General features: G+C 45.1%; 1 protein-coding gene across 1 annotated transcript in view; it reads left to right on the forward strand.

The window, feature by feature from the left end:
* Positions 1–3325: 3325 nt before the first annotated feature.
* The window catches only part of LOC126473281 (proton channel OtopLc-like), a 129138-nt gene continuing 110474 nt past the window's right edge, over positions 3326–21989 (forward strand). The window contains exons 1-2 of the mRNA XM_050100236.1: positions 3326–3453; positions 12055–12186. Coding sequence (XP_049956193.1) covers positions 3368–3453; positions 12055–12186 — 218 coding nt within the window. The 5' untranslated portion in view covers positions 3326–3367. The remainder of the gene's footprint in view (positions 3454–12054; positions 12187–21989) is intronic.

Genomic DNA, 21989 nt, shown 5'->3' on the forward strand with positions numbered 1-21989 from the left:
ATATTCTGGAAGTGTAGCTGTTGTTTCGATAAAAGAGCTCCACCAATAATGCCCTGCTCCTTTTTGCCCTGTCTCGTGTTGACACTTCAAGAAGTGCACTGTATGAAACTTACTGGCTGATTAAAACTGTGTGCCGGACCGAGACTCGAATTCGGGACCTTTGCCTTTCGCGGGCAAGTGTTCTACCATCTGAGCTACCCAAGCACGACTCACGACCCGTCCTCATAGCTTCACTTCTGCCTGTACTTCGTCTCCTACCTTCCAAATTGTACAGAAGCTCTCCTGCGAACCTTGCAGAACTAGCACTCCTGAAAGAAAGGATATTACGGAGACATGGCTTAGCCACAGCCTAGGGGATGTTTCCAGAATGAGATTTTCACTCTGCAGCGGAGTGTGCGCTGATATGAAACGACGAGGTACTGGCAGAAGTAAAGCTGTGAGGAGGGATCGTGAGTCGCGCTTGGGTAGCTGAGTTGGTAGAGCACTTGCCCCCGAAAGGCAAAGGTCCCAAGTTCGAGTCTCGGTCCGGCACACAGTTTTAATCAGCCAGGAAGTTTCATATCAGCGCACACTCCGCTGCAGAGTGAAAATCTCATTCTGGAAGTGTACTGTGACTGGCCAGATGTGCGAGACTATGAATCCCGATGACTGAACACGAGACTTGGTGGCCGTAGTTGGAACTGTATGTTGGCGCTGTTCAAAATTGTTCAAATGTGTGTGAAATCCTATGGGACTTAACTGCTAAGGTCATCAGTCCCTAAGCTTACACACTAATTAACCTAAATCATCCTAAGGACAAACACACACACCCGTGCCCGAGGGAGGACTCGAACCTCCGCCGGGACCAGCCGTACAGCATCACTGCAACGCCCTAGACCGCTCGGCTAATCCCGCACGGCTGTTGCCCTGTGATGCATGGAAATCATACATCTCATACTTTGGAAATTAGTGCCACCAAGTTTGGTACTCGTAATTAGTTTCCGTGTTATGACGTCTTATATAGTCAAAGTTTAATTGGTAAATGATAAACTAAATGCTTCAACAGGATTTTCGAATAGCCCCAGACTAGTGCGTACTTTCACTAAAAATGATGCTTCGCAGACTCAACTTTCTTAATGACAGAGATCTAAAACTGCGAAAGACGTTGGGCCCGAGATGTAAGTTTCTACAAAAGAGCCTAAAGCCGTCGGCACATCCGATCGTTGAGCATGCACAGTTTCTGACGTCATAGCGTGGAATAGCACGTTCGGGAGTCTTTCCGAATGTGCAGAGCAATATCTGGCATGTCAGATATTCTGAGCGTGCGTTTGAGCGTTGACCAATGAGATGGCACAACGTCACCTACGTCACACGCACGCCGTCTCTCTTCAGTACAGAGTTGTGAGGCGCCGTATAGGAATTCATTTCAAGTCTATATGTGTATAGGCCGTTTCCGAGCACCAGAAAATTGAGAATCACTGGAAAACCCTGAAAAGTCACACTGGAAAACCCGTTGTTAACTATGTGATTCGTTCCAATACAATAATGAGAAAAATCATATTCGTGGCAAAAGAAATATTGTAACTTGCGCATTATGAGAGTAGGCTATTTGAAGGCAGCGACACACTGAAGATCCATCCAAAACGCATTGTTCTTGGTACAGTTTGTTATAATTGTATTGCAATTAGTAACATATCTACGATTAAGGTTTTCAGCAAGGGCTAATATACTATGATTAGATACACCGGATTTGTTGCTGGTTCGGTGTAATGCGTAGCGTCTCTGACCTGAGTTAAGTTATTTATTGGGGCGGTGGTTCGCGTCATGACACTTCAGAGGGTTTTTTTTTTTTTTTAAGGGGTGACTGTGCCGGCCGGAGTGGTCGTGCGGTTCTAGGCGCTACAGTCTGGAGCCGAGCGACCGCTACGGTCGCAGGTTCGAATCCTGCCTCGGGCATCGATGTGTGTGATGTCCTTAGATTAGTTAGATTTAATTAGTTCTAAGTTCTAGGCGACTGATGACCTCAGTTAAGTCTCATAGTGCTCAGAGCCATTTGAACCATTTGTTTTGAGTGGTAACTGTGACTTAATCCACTGGACAGCTTGCGCTACTTGTATAAACATATTTTGCTCATTTTTCTTTTACCCTTCGTAATTCACATGTTGCAAAGATTCTGCTACTGGGAAGGAACAATCAAGTAAGACTGACCTTGGGGTTTTACTAAAATGTAGGAACGATGAAATAATGTTTATCTTATGCGGAGAAGTATTCCAAATTTGTACCGCACTATTTGTAATGGCACTTTTATAAGCCCGTGTCGTTATTGATTGGACATAGTACTTTCCTTTTCGTGAATGATGGAGGAAATGTGCGTTTTAATAGAGCTAACGTGGGAATCTCCAAGCGCTGCAAAACATTTGCTATCGATGGATCACAGGAGCTCCATGGTGGACAAGAAACGTCGACATCCGCACCGCACTCCACGAGACCACTATACAAGAGAAGGTCCATGACAAGGCTCTACGAGTTTTCGACAAGATCGATGCCCTTAGGGACGAAGTTCGACAATTAGAATCGGTAGGAACGGTCAACCCTGCAAGATGGCACAAGTATCGAGTACCGAAGTCAATAACGTTTCACCCCCCATAGGCAATCTGTCATAGCACGAGGAAGCAGTCACACATAACAGCCTTGACACATTTGACCCTCCACAGGAGACAGACATCACCAAAGCCAGCAGGCTAAAGGACCCATTGCGTGGCCAAGCCTAACTGAATGTGTAATAAATAAAGTGTTTTCCTTTTATCCTTACATCCCATTCTAGAAGCATAAGTCATCAAGGATGACCTCTTCAGTCCACACTACACACTAAAAAAACGTGGGAATTACACGCGCGCCCGTTGAGTAAACAGTGTGATTTACGAACTACAAACATCCCGCAACTGCCGCTGGAGTGCGTTGCGTTCGCGTATACCACGTTGGGGCCCACGTACCGTATGCACAAGTCGCATCGTTCCTGAGCGTTCAGCAGCACGTTGAACCTGGCACGCTCAACGTTAACGTTCGACAGCACGGTGCGTGTGCCGACGGCTTAACGCTAAAAATGGTCGCGACGCCGTAGCAGCGAAAGGGCTGCTTGCTGGCGGTTGATTTATCGGGCGGCGCCGTTTGTTGCAGGCGGTGTCTGAGGCCCGGTTGCCCGATATGCGGCGACCAGCAGCACAGCTTCCGCGAGGAAGAGGAGGAGGAGGAGGAAGAAGAGGAGGAGGAGGAGGAGGAAGAAGAAGGGCTGGAGGCGGCGGCGGCCGCGGAGGCGGCGTCCCGGCTGCGCGGCCGCAGCGGCAGCGGCAGCGGCTCGGCGGGCGGCAGCGGCGCGCGCCTGTCCGAGATGGCGCTCGTGCCGTCCGACAAGCGCCTCACAGCCTCACCGCGCAGCCCGAGCCGCCGCCGGGCGCACTTCGCCATAGGACCGCAGTGAGTGACACCGCGTCCACACTACAGCACACCGCGCCTCCCACTGGCTGACCACCTATAGTCTCACGTAAACTACCAGCAACGTTAAATATGTAATGCAACACACTTTTTTCTCAGCCAGTTTCGCTTGAAATCAAGCCGACTTTGTTATCGGTCATCGTGTAATACACTACTGGCCATTAAAATTAGTACACCAAGAAGAAATGCAGATGATAAACGGGTATTCATTGGACAAATATATTATACTAGAACTGACATCTGATTTTCACGCAATTTGGGTGCATACATCCTGAGAAATCAGTACCCGGAACAACCACCTCTGGCCGTAATAACGGCCTTGATACGCCTGAGCATTGAGTCAAACAGACCTTGGGTGGGGTGTACAGGTACAGCTGCCCATGCAGCTTCAACACGATACCACAGTTCATCAAGAGTAGTGACTGGCGTATTGTGACGAGCCAGTTGCTCGGCCACCATTGACCAGACGTTTTCAATTGGTGACAGATCTGGAGAATGTACTGTCCAGGGCAGCAGTCGAACATATTCTGTATCGAGAAAGGCCCGTACAGGACCTGTAACATGCGGTCGTGCATTATGCAGCTGAAATGTAGGGTTTCGCAGGGATCGAATGAAGGATAGAGCCCCGGGTCGTAACACATCTGAAATGTCACGTCCACTGTTCAAAGTGCCGTCAATGCGAACAAGAGGTGACCGAGACGTGAAACCAACGGTACCCCATAAAATCACGCCGTGTGATACGCCAGTATGGCGATGACGAATACACGCTTCTAATATGCGTTCACCGCGATGTCGCCAAACGTGGATACGACCATCATGTTGCTGTAAACAGGACCTGTATTTATCCGAAAAAATGACGTTTGGCCATTCTTGTACCCAGGTTCGTCGTTGAGTACACCATCGCAGGCGCTCCCGTCTGTGATGCAGCGTCAAAGGTAACCGCAGCCATGGTCTCCGAGCTGATAGTCCTGCTGCTGCAAACGTCGTCGAACTGTTCGTGCAGATGATTGTTGTCTTGCAAACGTCCGCATTAGTGGACTCAGGGATCGGGGCGTGGCTGCACCATCCGTTACAGCCATGTGAATAAGATGCCTGTCATCTCGACTGCTAGTGATACGATGCCGTTGGTATCCAGCACGGCGTTCCGTATTACCTTCCTGATCCCACCGATTCCATATACTATACTGCTAACAGTCATTGGGTTTCGACCAACGCGAGCAACTACATCGCGATATGATTAACCGCGATCGCGATAGGCTACAATCTGTTCTTTATCAAAGTCGGAAGTGTGATGGTACGCATTTCACCTCCTTACACGAGGCATCACAACAACGTTTCACCAGGCAACGCCGGTCAACTGCTGTTTGTGTATGAGAAATCGATTGGAAACTTTCCTCATGTCAGCACGTTGTAGGTGTCGCCACCGGCGCGAAATTTGTGTGAGTGCTCTGAAAATGCCTATCACAGCATCTTCTTCCTCTCAGGTAAATTTCGCATCTGTAGCACGCCATCTTCGTGGTGTAGCAATTTTAATGTCCAGTAGTGTATTTCCGCTTCAGCCTCTATGGTTCATGAAGATCCGATTGGTCGCAGAGCTATACGTAGCCTTCAAAATAGCAGAGAACTGTCAATGAGTTTCTTTTGCCGAAAAATCATATCATGGCAGATATCCATACGCGCTTAGAGAACGTCTACAAGGAACTGGTAATGAACAAACGCTCGCTGAGCCGTTGGGCGAGAGGTCTGTCATCATCGCAACGAGATCTCGCAAAACCTGTCCGACCTTCCGCGCACCGGCTGGCAGCACACAATCGTGACTCCTGCAATGTTGGAACGTGCTGACACTCTCGTTCGAGGTGATCGAAGGATAAAGATCAAACACCTCGCTGCTCAACTGGAATTTATCCCTAAACATCAGGGAGAGACAAAAAGTGGTATTTCTTAACCCGTAGAGGGGACCGATACATTTCCTGACTGGCCATGGCCCTTACGCTACGTATCTTACAAAATGAGAAGGCAGATGAATGATAATTGCGCCAGCGACAGTATGGGCACACCAGAACACGCACTGTGGAACTGCGCGCTGAACGAAGATTCGGCAGGTAATGGCTGTCGGGCATTAAAGTTGTTGGGTCCCAAAACAGAAATAAGGACCGAGTCGGTCTGCCGCATCTTGGACGTTACTGCAGCTGCAGTATCCAGGACGGCCGAGGAAGAATTCAAGAGGCACTCAACCGCACATCTGCATGCTGCCATCCCGGCTAGGCGAATACTATCCACATGCATAAAGACAGGTCGGCGACCACGGAATGAATTAGCTTCTCAAGAATCTACGTTGCGTTGATGCTAGTGATCATGGAAGGGTGGACACTCAGATGTAACAGTGATTGGTGGAATTGCTTCTAATAATGGAAACGTTGCTGACGTGCTGTCCAAAGTCCAAGGAATCTAGTAGACAACGGCTGCTAACCAGGGTAGTATGAGGACAGATCCAGTAGCGGGAACAACCATATACAGGTTAAATACACCAAAATAAATAAAAGAACACCGATCAGATTCTATAGTACTCACAGTAGTACTGGTAGCTGGATGTCTAGTTAATGGCTTTATTGAGACTTTGCAGTAGTAGTAGTAGTAGTAGTTGTTATATTAAAAAAGCAGAAATAAATAGTTAATGTATAAATTTATTATTATCCAACGAAATGTGATCTGTATGGCCTATTTTAGCTTTTCAGATAACGGGCTGTAATCGTGAAGAATAAATAAATTAATTAAAAATGCTGAGCTGGACGTGTCTATCGACCACCATTCGGGACACTCAAAGATGTGTGCCCGCTGCGTTCCTCGACACTTAACAGAGGACCGTAAAGAGCAACTAAAACCATCTGCGCAGAATTTCTTACGCCTGCGAAGCTGATCGCGACGATTTTTTGTCAGACATATTCACAGGGGATTAAACATGTGTTCATCACTTCGGAAACAAAACAGCAACCCAAAGGGAGGCTCCACACCACTTCCCCTCCGAAGCAAAAGTTCGAAGTAGCATGCTCAGCTGGTAAGCTAACGGCGACGGTCCTCGGGACTCTGAAGGGGTTATTCCGTTTGATGTCGTCCCTCATGATGAAACGATCAACTCTGAAGTGTAATGTGCTAGCCTCAGGAAATTGAAGAAACGATTGAGCGTTTTCATCGGCATAAAAGTGGAAACGAACTTCTCCTTAACCATGACAATGCAGGGCCTCACACGAGTCTGAGCACCTGAGAAGAGCCCATGAAACTAACCTGCAGTCCGGATCTCGCGTATACCGACTTCTATCTGAAGGCTGCGCTCCGCATGAAGCAGTGCGTTCATGATGGGGAGGTTATTGATGCAGCGAGACATTGGCTCCGACGTCAACCAGTAGAGTAGTACCATGTGGGTATGAAGGTACTTCCAGTATGGTGGCGTAAGGCCGTCGCATTCAACGGAGACTGTGTTGAAACAAAGGCTTTGTAGCCAAAAGAGTGGGAGTAATATAGTGTACTAATCCCGAATAAAACCAACCAGTTTTCAGAAAAGGAATGTGACATTAGTTATTGAATGAGGCTCGGACAGTAGGGTGATGGTGGTCGCGAGTGTTACTAAACACCTAACAGGCAACAATGACAACGCAGGATCGTAGACAAGGCAGCAGGTACGAGGAGCCAGTTCCACAATCGCCGTTTGGCCATATTTTGCATTTTGACCGTAATTTATTGGTTACAAAGTTGAGAGGAAAGCTGAGTAAATTGCAGAAAGGTAGAAAATTAAGAAATGGGCCCTGAATAAATTGAAACAGAAAAAAGCAGAGGTTCTTCAGAGTCTAATAGAGAGCATTAAGCAACGATAGAGTGGAACAGGGCAAAGGAATACGATAGAAGAGTGATAGGTATACTTGAGATATGGAATAGTGAACATAGCAGAAGATCAAACAGGTAAGAGGAAAAGACACTGTACAAAAACTGAAGTAACACACGGTGTATCTAATTTAACTGACATAAATAGAAAGTATAGACATGCAGCAAATGAAGCAGGTGAAATGTAATGGAGACATCTGAAGGATAGTTCGGACAGGAAGTGCAAGATGGTTAAGCAGTTAGCCTAGAGGACAAGTGTACTCACGAATAGGGGAAAAATCGATGCTCCCTATGGAAAAATTAAAGATATCTTTGGAGGAAAGACAAGTAGATGTATGAATAGAAGTCAGATAGCCAGCCAGTACAAAGCAAAGAAGGGAAAACTGAAAGATGGAAGGAATATCGAGGAGGGCTATACAAAAGAAACCGAACAGGAAGTAAATGAAAAAATGAGGTGGGAGACATGACACTGCGAGAAGAGTTTGAGAGAGAGCACTGAACCATGTAAGTCAAAATGAAACCCCTGAAACAGACGACATTCCCTCAGAAAGAAGGATCCTTTATTGTATGATTATATGATAGCGGAACAAACACTGGTAGCAGTTACGTCTGTAAAATATCTGGGAGTATGCGTGCGGAACGATTTGAAGTGGAATGATCATATAAAATTAATTGTTGGTAAGGCGGGTACCAGGTTGAGATTCATTGGGAGAGTGCTTAGAAAATGTAGTCCATCAACAAAGGAGGTGGCTTACAAAACACTCGTTCGACCTATACTTGAGTATTGCTCATCAGTGTGGGATCCGTACCAGGTCGGGTTGACGGAGGAGATAGAGAAGATCCAAAGAAGAGCGGCGCGTTTCGTCACCGGGTTATTTGGTAACCGTGATAGCGTTACGGAGATGTTTAATAAACTCAAGTGGCAGACTCTGCAAGAGAGGCGCTCTGCATCGCGGTGTAGCATGCTCGCCAGGTTCCGAGAGGGTGCGTTTCTGGATGAGGTATCGAATATATTGCTTCCCCCTACTTATACCTCCCGAGGAGATCACGAATGTAAAATTAGAGAGATTAGAGCGCGCACGGAGGCTTTCAGACAGTCGTTCTTCCCGCGAACCATACGCGACTGGAACAGGAAAGGGAGGTAATGACAGTGGCACGTAAAGTGCCCTCCGCCACACACCGTTGGGTGGCTTGCGTAGTATCAATGTAGATGTAGATGTAGATGTAGAAACAATGAGGCCATTTGGGGAGCCAGCAACGTCAAAACTATGCCACTTCGTGTGCATGACATATGAGACAGGTGAAACATACTGGAACTTGAAGAACAATATAAGAATTTCAGTTTCACAGAAGGCAAGTGCTGTCTAGTGTAATGAGTTTACCGAATCATTCCAAAATACGGACAAAAACTTCAAAACTGAAACTGCCGCGACAGAGATTTGTCCGTAAGGTCTAACTTTCCTTCTTGCAGTAAACGGTCTTTGAAGCGATGAATTTATCAATTCAGCGGAGTTGAAACCTACGTGATTTTGGCCCCACGGAGCTGCGTCACTGGATTCATTTTTGCACCACCTAGATTATCTTCATTCAAGCATGAAGTTCACGATGGAGATGGACAAAAACGGCGAACTACCGTTCCTGGCTGTATTGGTGTGGAGAAAAGAGGATGGCAGCTTGAGACACACTGTGTACCGTAAACCTACACACACGGACTTATACTTACAGGCCACCAACCGTCACAATCCTGCACAACGAATTGGCGTGCTTAGGACGTTGGTCCACAGAGCTCGATCCATATCAGATTCTGACGGCTTATCTGAAGAGCTATGCCATATGCGTACCGTATTTTTGGAGAATGGATATTTTGAACGAGAGAAAGTGAGGAGCTGGATGAAAGGGATGAACAAAGAGGAACGGTCGTTTTGTCATACGTCGGCGTTGTTTCTTCGAAAATGGGAAGATTACTGGAGAAACATAAAGTTAAATGCGTCTTTCGTCCGCCCACGAAGCTCAGAGCTCTTTTAGGATCGGTCAAGGATGATCTTGGTTGAGAAGACCTGGTGTTTATAAGATTATCTGTACCTGCCGTACTTCATACAATGAACAGACTTGTCACACTGTGCAGGACACATGTGCCGACCATCGACGACCAGGCAGAGAAATCTGCAGTGGCCGAGCATTGCCTCCGTGCAGTCCATTGTATGGAATACAAAAACACCGAAATTCTGTCGTCCACGTCTTTGTAGTGGGACAGCATTACCAAAGAAGCAGTGGAAATTCGCAGCTGACTAATTTACTTCACAGGGACACAGGATGCCAACTCAGCACGGCATAGGATCCAGCGGTGGGCATGTTAAAATCAAAGTGAACACAAAAAATAACTGTTGGTCGTACGAGAGATGACGCTGCGGTGGCGACACAGATATATGATTGACAACGGCGAGGACGGGCGCACGCCAGCTCGGTCGGACACGTATTTCGGCAGGCAGCTCCCGACAGAGGGCGCAGGGGCGGCGACGGCAGCGCACAGTATGATTGACAGCCTATGCGCGTGCCTTCACTCTCCGACAGTTGGCTTAGCTGTTTTTCTCGCTACCGATCTGCATATCTGCTCTATTGATCACCGAAATTTGTCGTGTTCACGTCTGTGCATTTTCTTTTCTGATTGTTATAAACAGGAGGCTTCGGTCACGGTATGAGCAGCGTGTTCGTCACACCTGAGGATTCAATCGGATTGCCGACGAAACATTGTGGAAAGTTCACAATGACATCTGACGTCTCGTCCGAGAACGATGTTTACAGTATAGATTTTTTTTCTAGCTAGTATGTGAGTGGCTAGCATGACTGAGATAACTGGCAACAACAGAGCGCCATTTCACAGCCTTGCACGACACCAGGGTAGCCACACATGGCGGCGTCGGCGTGTCACTAATAACGGTTCCCTATGGTCCTTGATGACACAATAGGTGGCTGGATGCTGTTTGGTCGGCCAACACTGCCAGAAGTTGGCGTCGATCTTGACGTACGTCTGTACTGCGCAGACGTCTAGGATCTGGTCTACGTGTGTGGGAATGTTCCGCAGAGGACTGTTGAAAGGAGTGCTACGCCACTGATACATTCTGCCCATCACGTACAGCAATCCGTCGATACGCCCGTCGAGCTGCCCCCACGCCCACAGTGTGAACCCGTTCTAATGACTGAAGCTGTCAACAGTGGTGTATACTTGTCGTCAGGCATGGTTGTACTCTAGACTGATTATTGCGAACACTGTTCACCCGAAACTCAGCACAGTTACTGCCTGCAGATACAAAACAGAGGATGCGCAGACAAGCCTCCTTTGCGCCATCTGATCGCCGATAAGCATGACATATGAGTCATCAACACTGTAAATACTCAGTATGTACTGTTATACCCTAGTGTCACCAAACAAAAAATTGAAATTTGTCGCATTTCTCTGTTGTAACCTCATCAAAATATTTCAAATAGATTGAAAAACTTCAAACAAATAAGACTAAAGTAAAGCACTCCGTCTTCAGGCCACGAGTGGCCTACCGGGACCATCCGACCGCCGTGTCATCCTCATGGAGGATGTGGATAGGAGGGGCGTGGGGTCAGCACACCACTCTCCCGGTCATAATGATGGTAGTCTTGACCGAAGTCGCTACTATTCGGTCGAGTAGCTCCTCAATTGGCATCACGAGTCTGAGTGCACCCCCAAAAATGGCAACAGCGCATGGCGGCCTGGATGGTCACCCATCCAAGTGCCGACCACGCCTGACAGCGCTTACCTTCAGCGATCTCACGGGAACCGGTGAAGCCACTGCGGCAAGGCCGTTGCCCCAAATAAGACTAAAATGCAGAAAATAATTATTTAAATAGAAATGAATTTTTAATATTTCACGTTTCTAATTCGGGTTAAGTAGTATAAAATATGTTCGTCTCGCCGCAAACAGATTTCTGAACTCCTAGTCCAGAAAATCTGTGATTTTGAATTTTTAATCGCTATGAAAATAGTTGTAAGATTTGAAAGGAAAACGTGGTCTGTATGCAATACATAATAGACGAATTTATATCTCACCTACTAACTATCACACTACTTACCAACTAATAGTTCATCTCGTTATTATTATCTATTACAAACACTCCACAAGAATTTTAAACATTAGAAGTATTTTTAAGCTATTAAGGATTCACAATTGATGACTATCTGTAAGGGACTAGGAAGCTGAATCAGGCTAGGAGAAAATGCTTAAAAGTTTTAGGGGTATTTAAAAACGTAGAATACTAAAAATTTATTTCTGTTAAATAATTATTATTTGATCTATTGATGCTTCGTCCTTTTCGACTACTTTTGGGATACAGACCCTTCTCAAGCAATCATTCTAGCCATTGGCCAAGCTGTGAGGGTAGCATCACCACTGGTCAAGCTTGGACTTTCAGTGTGACCAATGGTGGTGATGGATTACATCTTGATAACTCGGCCGATGGTGGTAAAGACCGCTCGAGAGTGGGGCTGTACCTCAAAATTACTGGCAAAGAATGAAAGATGAACAAATAAAATAAGTGAAGCTCTGTAATGTCTATATCCATATCAAAAAGCATTTGTTTTCACCTTAACAGAGAACATTTCTGTTGTCACGATCATTCTCGTATAGTGCACAAACTGGATGACGTTTAGGTACACACTGTCGGGCGGCTGTGTTGCAGGCGCTCCGGGTCGACGTCGTCGCTGGTGAAGGCGGCCCTCTACCAGTCCATGCACGGACGGTCGCAGTCTCTGCCCTTCATACAGAGGCCCGCCCAGCGCGCCGCCAACAAGGAGATCAACCGACTGCGAGTGTGAGTACTGCGCCTAGCCTCTGCAAGCATCACCGCTGTTGTGTGCATAGTTCCGCGTAGTCAGCGCATACACAACTTTCCCACTAGAGCGCGCCCCGCTAAGAACAACAGCGCAGGCGCAGCGCTTGCCTGTCTCCGCACTACGAGACGGCGCTGCCTTAGAGACGCACCAAATTCTGCTTCCGCCGATCCGGTTATTAATAAGTAACGCAGCCAATGAGATTGCTGCTAACATAGAACCTTTTCTCCTCGGGGATCACACTCGCGCAGTGATACCTGAACGCGCGAGGTATTATAACGAGTGTACAGCCCTCCGATCACTCAGTCTGCGTTTGTCTGCACCAGTCTGTACCAGTCTGCATTTGTCTGTACCAGTCTGTGCGAGTTCTAGATTTGTCTGTACCAGTCTATAATCAAGTTTCAGTCTATGCCTAATAAGATTACCATTTTCCTGTACGTAGCCATGAAGATAAATGTATAGACACTTTTGTCAAGTATCAGAGATATATGTGAGAATAAGATGAACGTACCAATACCAAAGGAACTTCAGATTGTCAATTGTAATTAGCATCCAGAACCAAGTTAAGTAATTTTTGTGTTTGTTATTATTTTAATAAATGTGTGTGAAAATTAATCAAGTTCTGTTTAAAGTTGGTCACCGTCAATCTGCTACTCTAAGCGTGCAAGTGGCATTTCTATCGTCTGATTTAACGGCAGAAGATAAACACGCCACGATAAGACCACGAGACATATTGCTGACACTCGCCTACTTCGTTAGAGCGACAAGTCAAGTAATCTGATGGTATGTGTACTGAAGGTCTTACAGTACGCACACACCACAACCGCCAAATAGAGATCAGAAACGGAGCGAGCGCGAGTCTAGTATGGCGTGTTGCATACTTCACAAATCAAGGCGCGGCTTTTACTTCAGTGCTAACTGGCTTCCTTCGACGTAGTTCTGCAAGTATGAAAAGTTTGATAACTGTGGCGCTGCGGTCACGTTATACTAGTAGACTCTTTCTCTCTTGTTGAAGCGTGCAGCAAATCAAAACTAGTCGTGACTCACTGCTAGTACGGAAAATGAGTACACAATCCTGCTGCTGTAAAGTAACACTTTACAAGGCGAAATGTCCAATTGTCGGTATCAGGTAGTCTTAAGGCGATGCTGGTTTTTTTTTTTTTTTTTTTTTTTTTTTTTTTTTACTGTGGATCGTGTGAGACAAAAAGTAATTGGGGCAAGGTACAGAACTGCAAACGTCTTCCTTTAGACGAGGAGTGATATCTGGTTTAAGAACCACGCTGTAGTCTGCGCTTCAGATGAAAAACATACACATTTCGTCCAATCCTAAGAAAAAACCAGTTACGTTCTTGTTTATTCCATTTCCACCACCAAAAAACATACGTGCCGCGTCAAACAAAACTGGGCACTGCGCAACGCCACTGATGTACCCCTGCGATAAAAAAGCTTTACGGGCTAAGATCGAGTTGCGTAGCTTGTCATTAATTTATGTAATTTATTTTAATAATCCCATTTAGAGATTACACTTCATCTTCATCTCATGTTTTCTGGTACTGTCGCTACAGATTTGATAACGCCTTGTAAGTGTATAAATGTCAAAGAAGTTGTTGGACATTCTCTGAGTAAAGTATCAAAACTAATTTACAGCAGTCTTCGAAAAACTTTTTCTTCTATAAATACATGTATAAACAGAACAATATTCACTGCTAACCAATCAGTCGCTGTTTTGGTACACAACTTGCTTCTGTCATTTAGGCAGGTCGAACATCTTGTGACATTCAAACTACACTTCAAAGTACCCATAAAGTGAAATCATGATTGTGTGAAATAAATGACTAGTAATTCACAGTGTAATGGAGTAAATTTATCTCAAAACGGGAATGCACGAGTTCTCAGTTATATTTTAGAAACAGTATACTCGCTCTCCTTTCTGAGCGAGTCGATTGCATTTGTGTCCGACACCAGACTCAGATGACTAGTGGGCTGCGCAGAGCACTCCCGGGTCGAGTCTGCAGGCAGAGGGGGACGGCGGGTTCGCAGATGACGTCCCAGGACTCGCTGGCGAGACCCACGAGAAAGACAAGCCGCGGCGCTTACGTCGCGAAGGTAGGCCTGAATTCGCTCGCTCGTTCAGCTCAGCAGACAAACTACGCTTCTACACCTGTTGCATCTGGGCGTGTGCGTATTAACGAAAATTGCATCTTCTACTGGAATCTGCTATCTTGCTGATTAACAGTACTACAACAAAATTTAAGGTCAATACACGATATAAATGATATAACACCTTGTTTATAGCAATTAGTCTCTTCTGCTTGACAGTCCTCATTACGTACAAGAAGTGGTGCCTTATGCAACTGATAATCATTTTGGGACGATTTTAATTTTATTGTACCCCAGTGCAGCCGTAACAATTTATAAGTAAGCCTGTGGACTTCCGATAATTACAGGACTAATAGCAATAACACTCCAGTATAGCGGGTTCCAGTGGAAGATTCAGTTTTCGTTTGTACGTACTCACCTAGCCACAAGTTAACAGGTGTAGAAACGTAGTTTGCTGAGTTGAGCGAGCTAGCGGGCGAGCGCAGGACTACCTTCGGGATGTACTCGCCGCGGCATTTCTTTCTAGTAGGCTTCGACTCGCTGGCGTGTCTAAAGCGAGTGTACGGAGCTCATTTCGGATCTCCTCACACTACATGGACCCAAGCGAGGACGTACCCACGACTTGAGCTGCTTTCCTACCCTGCTTTCCCTCAAAATTATTCTTCAAACCGAACTTCAGTCGATGAACAGCTTACGGTCCTGACGCACATGACATGGCGACTGCAGTACAACTAGAAATGACTGAACATTAATAATAGAAAACGGCAAAAACATTTTTCCAAATTTTATGACACTTAGCAGGTACTGTTTCTCCCAGTCTTTATAGTCCTTTCACAGACGACGCTAGAAAATTAATCGTCCTTTCTGCTCTTAAATGAAAAAGAAACGATACACGGAACCTTTACACACATATAACTTATGCGGAACTTTACGAACTATGTAACATTAACTACCACCAAGGCAAACTTTAATCTCAGTGACATTAGTACACTTCTTTTACAACTGCACAAAACGTAAGGACGGAGGTAGCTCTTGTGGTGTCACCGCCAGACACCACACTTGCTAGGTGGTAGCCTTTAAATCGGCCGCGGTCCGTTAGTATATGTCGGACCCGCGTGTCGCCACTATCAGTGATTGCAGACCGAGCGCCGCCATACGGCAGGTCTAGAGAGACTTCCTAGCACTCGCCCCAGTTGTACAGCCGACTTTGCTAGCAATGGTTCACTGGCAAAATACGCTCTCATTTGCCGAGACGATAGTTAGCATAGCCTTCAGCTACGTCATTTGCTACGACCTAGCAAGACGCCATTACCAGTTTATATTGAGATTGTAATTACGTATCATCACGAGCGATGTTCTCCAATTATGGATTAAAGTTAAGTATTCCAGCAGCTACGTACGTTTTTTGTTAGTCTCATTTCCTTGACGTGTTCCAGACCTCACGCCAGCCTGCGTGAGCTAAAACGCGTGCCTTTCGGCTTCCTCTCATAGTGGGTTTGCTCTCTTGCCAATCCACAACAGCTCTCGTACCATGTGTCACTGACAAGTAATGTAAAAAACAAACGCCTTCCGAATAGGGCTTGAAGGCGATACCGACCGTCCGCCGTGTCATCCTCACCCCTTAGGCGTCGCCGGATGCAGATACGGAGTGGCATGTGGTCGGCACACCGCTTTCCTGACCGTTGTCAGTTTTAGTGACCGGTGCCGCTACCTCTCAATCAGTTAGCTCCTCAATTGGTCTGACAAGAGGTGAGTGCACCTCGCTTGCCAACAGCACTCGACAGACCTGGACCGTGACCCATCCAAGTTTTAGCCCATCACGACAGCGCTTAACTTCGGTGATCTGACGGGCAACGGCGTTACCATTGCGCTAAGGCCGTTGGCCTGCCAAGTAATATAGCTCGATCAAACTTGGACCTTATACAGGGTGTTACAAAAAGGTACGGCCAAACTTTCAGGAAACATTCCTCACACACAAAGAAAGAAAATATGTTATGTGGACATGTGGCCGGAAACGCTTACTTTCCATGTTAGAGCTCATTTTATTACTTCTCTTCAAATCACATTAATCATGGAATGGAAACACACAGAAACAGAACGTACCAGCGTGACTTCACTTTGTTACAGGAAATGTTCAAAATGTCCTCCTTTAGCGACGATACATGCGTCCACCCTCCGTCGCATGGAATCCCTGATGCGCTGATGCAGCCCTGGAGAATGGCGTATTGTATCACAGCCGTCCACAATACTAGCACGAGGAGTTTCTACATTTGGTACCGGGGTTGCGTAGACAAGAGCTTTCAAATGCCCCCATAAATGAAAGTCAAGAGGGTTGAGGTCAGGAGAGCGTGGAGGCCATGGAATCGGTCCGCCTCTACCAAACCATCGGTCACCGAATCTGTTGTTCAAAAGCGTACGAACACTTCGACTGAAATGTGCAGGAGCTCCATCATGCATGAACCACATGTTATGTAGTACTTGTCAAGGCACATGTTCTAGCAGCACAGGTAGAGTATCCCGTATCAAATCATGATAACGTGCTCCATTGAGCGTAGGTGGAAGAACATGGGGCCCAATCAAGACATCACCAACAATTCCTGCACAAACGTTCACAGAAAATCTGTGTTGATGACGTGATTGCACAATTGCGTGCGGATTCTCGTCAGCCCACACATGTTGGTTGTGAAAATTTACAATTTGATCTCTTTGGAATGAAGCCATACTGACGAAACTAAAATGAGCTCTAACATGGAAATTATGCGTTTCCGGACACATGTCCACATAACATCTCTTCTTTATTTGTGTGTGATGAATGTTTCCTGAAAGTTTGGCCGTACCTTTTTGTAACACCCTGTATAGAGAAAACTGTTACATCATAGTACAAAAGATAAGTAAAAGAAATAAGGAATGAGAAAAAAGAAATGACACTTTCATTCATAGATAATAATTACGTGGAACAATCTGAGATTTATAATGGTCCCTGAACGATGTTCTTAATAGAGAGTGCGGGGACAACAGACAAAATACATGGTCTGCAACGAGCGCCCAAGCTTGTCACAATGTTGGTAAGGAGTTCTTGCGGTAGGGCGTTCCATTCTTCCACCATCTCAGGTGACAATTGCTGGATGGTGAGTGGTCCATGTGAACATGCTGCAATGCCTCAATCCAACACAATCCACATGTGCGCCACAATATTTAAAGCGGAGCAACGGGTAGGCCAGCCTTTTTGCCGTATGTCCTTTCATTCCAAGAGCTCCTCCACTTGTGCTGTGTGATGTTCTGACGCATTGTCATCGTAACACTTGAAACGATCATCTTCGACAATGCTGGTGGTATCCTCATATGGCAAGAGGTCAGAACACGTAATTCACCTAGAGACAAACAAAATAGTATTGGTGGTCTAGGTGTTATAGTGTGAGAGGTCACAATATAGCATGGACATATTTACCTCCATTTCTTTGAATAAAGAAAACTCACAAGTCAATGTTGTTGTGACATTGTATCCCTTCGCCATGCGCCGCTTCTCAGCGATACATTTGGCGATGGCTTCATTTTTATTAATGATAATGCGCGACCACATCAAACAGCACAGATGGAGAAATTCTTGGAATGAGAGTAAATTCGGGTTGGCCTGCCCATCCCCCTGACTTAACACATCGAGAACGAGTAGAATACAACATGTTCATATGCACCAACGTCCGTCCAACAGTTCTTAACTGCGCTGGTGGAGGAATGCAACAGAAACTCCTCACCAAGCGTGTGACCGCCATGGGAGCACGTTGCATAGCGTACACTGCTGTTGGTGGTGCTCACACAGCCTATTAAATACCTTGTTCTGCCTTTTGTAGTTTCCAGACGAACATCATAACTCGCTACTCCTCCTCCTCCTACTACTACTACTACTACGTGATCAGGCCCCGTGGACCACACGCTTCTACAAGTTTCCTCCTCCACTGTATTCTGTCCATTGCTGCTATCTGCCACCCGTCCACATCTGTTGACACTTGGTTTAAATCTTCATGGAGGCCATCCCTCCAACGCTTCTTGGGTCTCCCTGGGGGTCACTTTCCTGTAGGTGTGAAATCCAGGAGCTTCCGAGGCCATCTGTGATCCTCCATCCGGGCCACATGGCCGGCCCACTGCATTCGTTTGGCTTTGACAGTTCCTGCTATGTTTGGCTGCTGATATAGTTCCTCAAGCTCTTGGTTGTATCTGATCCCCCATTCCCCTGTATCTGCATCCAGAACCGGACCGAAGATCTTCAGAAGCACTTTTCTCTCAAAAACGAGCTTATGGGAGTCTCACAGCCATGTAGAACAACAGGCTGGATCAGGATTTTGTACAGTCGAATCTTGAACTGTCTGGAGAGATATCTGGACCGAAGCAGTTGTGCTAGGCTGTGGTCTCACAGCCATGTAGAACAACAGGCTGGATCAGGATTTTGTACAGTCGAAACTTGAAGTGTCTGGAGAGATATCTGGACCAAAGCAGTTGTGATAGGCTGTGGTAAGATCGGTTTCCTGCTTGTATTCGGGTACTAATCTCTGCTTCACATGACGAGTTCTCAGTGAAAAGTGCCCTTAGGTATTTGAATTCATGCACTCTCTTGTAGGACTGGTCCCCAACCTGCAGTGATTGTAGATGGCCAGCTGTCTGACAATGACCACTCGAAGTGAATAAAATTGTCACTTCCGTTCGTTTCATTGTGTATTTCTTTCGGTTACCTTCTGGGCTATTGTGTAGCAGATCTTCCCACGTATGATCCAAGTTTCTTCGATCTATGTTACTTGGCAGTAACACATCATCAGAAAGTTATTCACCCTTAATTGTTTCACACCAGTCGACTTAAGGAACACCATACTTCATTTTCATTTTTATTACTTTCAGTGCCCTATCCCCTAAGGATAGAGCAGGCTATTCGAGTAATGACCCCCTAAAAATTCAGGGACTTTTCTGCAAACATCAGGCGAGCTAGTATTGGGGCAGAGGAAATCGCAGTTGTGAACATTTGGGACGGTGTCTCCAGTTCCAGGTTTTCCTTGCATCCAAGAAAAAGCCACCAGAAAACTTTCGTCAGTAGTAGAGGAAAGAAACCATTTTAATTTATTTCTGGGACGATATGTCACAATAACTACAAGGCCAAGCGTATGTGAAAGAATATTTGTTCATATCAATACTGAGTAAAGTCCATGAACTATGTAAAGTGTACCTGAGATGAGGGGAGACGATTGTTTCAAGGAACACTATGCACTACGTGACCCAGTTCCGTTAAGACTGCTTGTGTGAGTCCCACATTGATATGCTATCTCGTGCCTGATTGCGGGGTTACGATCCTTCAAGTTTCAACAACAGCCCCACAGAAGGTCAAAGTTCTAACATCGCTGCAGCAGGTGTCCTGGCCGCGAATGTAACAGAATGTGTCCGTCGCTCGTAGGGAAATGAAGGTGGAGCAGCGAGGCAACATCACGTTTTTTGAGTCCTCTATCGTTTGCGGCGAGAATACGTCGAATTGGAGCCGCACACCGAGAAACAGGTTCCTACTCGCTCCTTGTCGACAACGCCCTAGGCCTCAAAGCAAAGATCATGCCCAAGCTTTTGGCCAGCAAGTGGGTCGTCCTGGACCAGCTGCCGTATTCGCTGTATATTGCCCCTGCCGACTTCTGATTGTTCTCCAAATTGACGTTGGCAATAAAAGAACGCAGTTACGACGAAATTAAGGACTTAAGAGAAGACTGTATGGCAGAACTAAATGAAATTATAAAAAAAGACTACAGAGAGTGTCTCAAATCACTATTAAAACGATTTCACTCTGTATGGATTCCGTAGGAGTCTATTTTGAATAACTACAGTGATTTTGCGAAAGCATAACACTGTGCTGTCTGTAATAATGTTATTTTATTTTGCTACCGGTTTCGGTTCTGAACCATTCAACAGCAACATAACGTGGTTATGTGACAACCCCAAACGAAATCAGAAAAACAGAAATTACGTAAAATCTATCAAAATAACCACAAAACTATAACAGATGTATGACGTGCAATAGATGCTGTAATATAAGTTACCACAGGAAACCATAATATTGACAAGATAATCTAAAATTAAAAATTGTGACGGAGTAAAAATATGATAGCTGAATGACACAAGGACAACAGATGATGTACAGCATTACAAGTCAAAAAACTTCAAGGTCAAAGATGGCAGTCTTGACCGAATTCTAAGAAGTTACTATTGAATAATTATGTGATAATCAGACTACAACACTGCAGCATAAATAGTTCTACACTTGATTGAGATTACATAAAAACGCCAATAAGCAATATTGATGAATGTAAAAATATAAAATATTTTACTACCTATTCAAAACAATGTAAGCATGTGAAATACAAGCAACAGATCAATCCATGAAATGAAAATCAGTCAATATGTATCAGACGAAAATAAATATTTAATTAAATTAATACAAGGAAAATATAATTTTTAGGAGTGAAGGAAAATATGAAAGGAATATCGAATATGTAGACACAATACATCTAAAATTTCATGCATAATGACAAATGTAACCAAAAATTTTTATGAAGAAAGATGGTATGCATCTAAATTTTACAGATTGGTTAGAGAAATAGTTCACTGGAACGACTACACAATCACAAAATGAAATTAAAATTTGATTTATCATACAGATAAAAATTAATAACAAGACACAGTACGAACCTATATTTTAACACATTGGTTATAAAATATATCATCAGTGTTACTACATAGCCATAAGACAAAATGAAAGAAAACTATTTAGCATACAGATAAAAATTAATAAAGGAAGACAATACTCAGCTATAAAATCAAAATACAGCGATGTGCTCATATATATATATATATATATATATATATATATATATATATATATATATATATATATATATATATATATGGCAGGTTGTAGTCATTTGGATGAAATAGTTTTATAAGAACGGTCAGAAAACTATTTCATCCAAATGTCTACACAGTCACAAAATTGAATTAAAGTTTTATTTATTATTTATCATATATACGTCCATAAATCCGTAGGAGTACGAGGGGTTGGAGATCTTTTCTGAATAGCATATTGAAAGGCATCCAAGATATGTCCGATAATTTTCACGTCTGGGGAATTTGGTGGACAGCAGAAGTGTTCAAAGTCAGTAGGATTCATGATGTCAGTTCATGGTGTTGGAGCACTTCTGCGTGCTTGCGGGGGCCCTATACGATAGTAGGCAGGTGTACCAGTTTCTTTGGCTCTTCAGTATACTTCTCAGAGCCACAGTCCTAACGGAACTTGGACACAAGTGTACTTTTCGTCCCGACTTTCATAGCTGACGTCGCTTATGGACGCCCTTAGGTGGTGGTCGACTCTGTCGTAAGCCTGCTCGAATCTCGGTGGTGGAAATAATTCACCACCATTAACTGGATGACAAGGCGGGATGAGGTTGTGGCATAAAGTTCCTAATCGCCAGTATTTGCGCTAACGTTCTGGATTGAGTTCCAAACTCCTTGGCAGTGTCTCATCAAAGTGAGAGCATGCAACATCGTTGATGGTGATCCATCCGGCTGATGGGGACGTTAACTGCGGCAGCCTGTAGCGTTTTTCGCGGTGCCGATCTCCACTCTCTTCTTCCCCTTCTTCTATAACAACACAAACGTAACACTA

The sequence above is a fragment of the Schistocerca serialis genome, chromosome 4 (genome assembly GCF_023864345.2).
Source record: "Schistocerca serialis cubense isolate TAMUIC-IGC-003099 chromosome 4, iqSchSeri2.2, whole genome shotgun sequence".
Lineage (NCBI taxonomy): Eukaryota > Metazoa > Arthropoda > Insecta > Orthoptera > Acrididae > Schistocerca > Schistocerca serialis.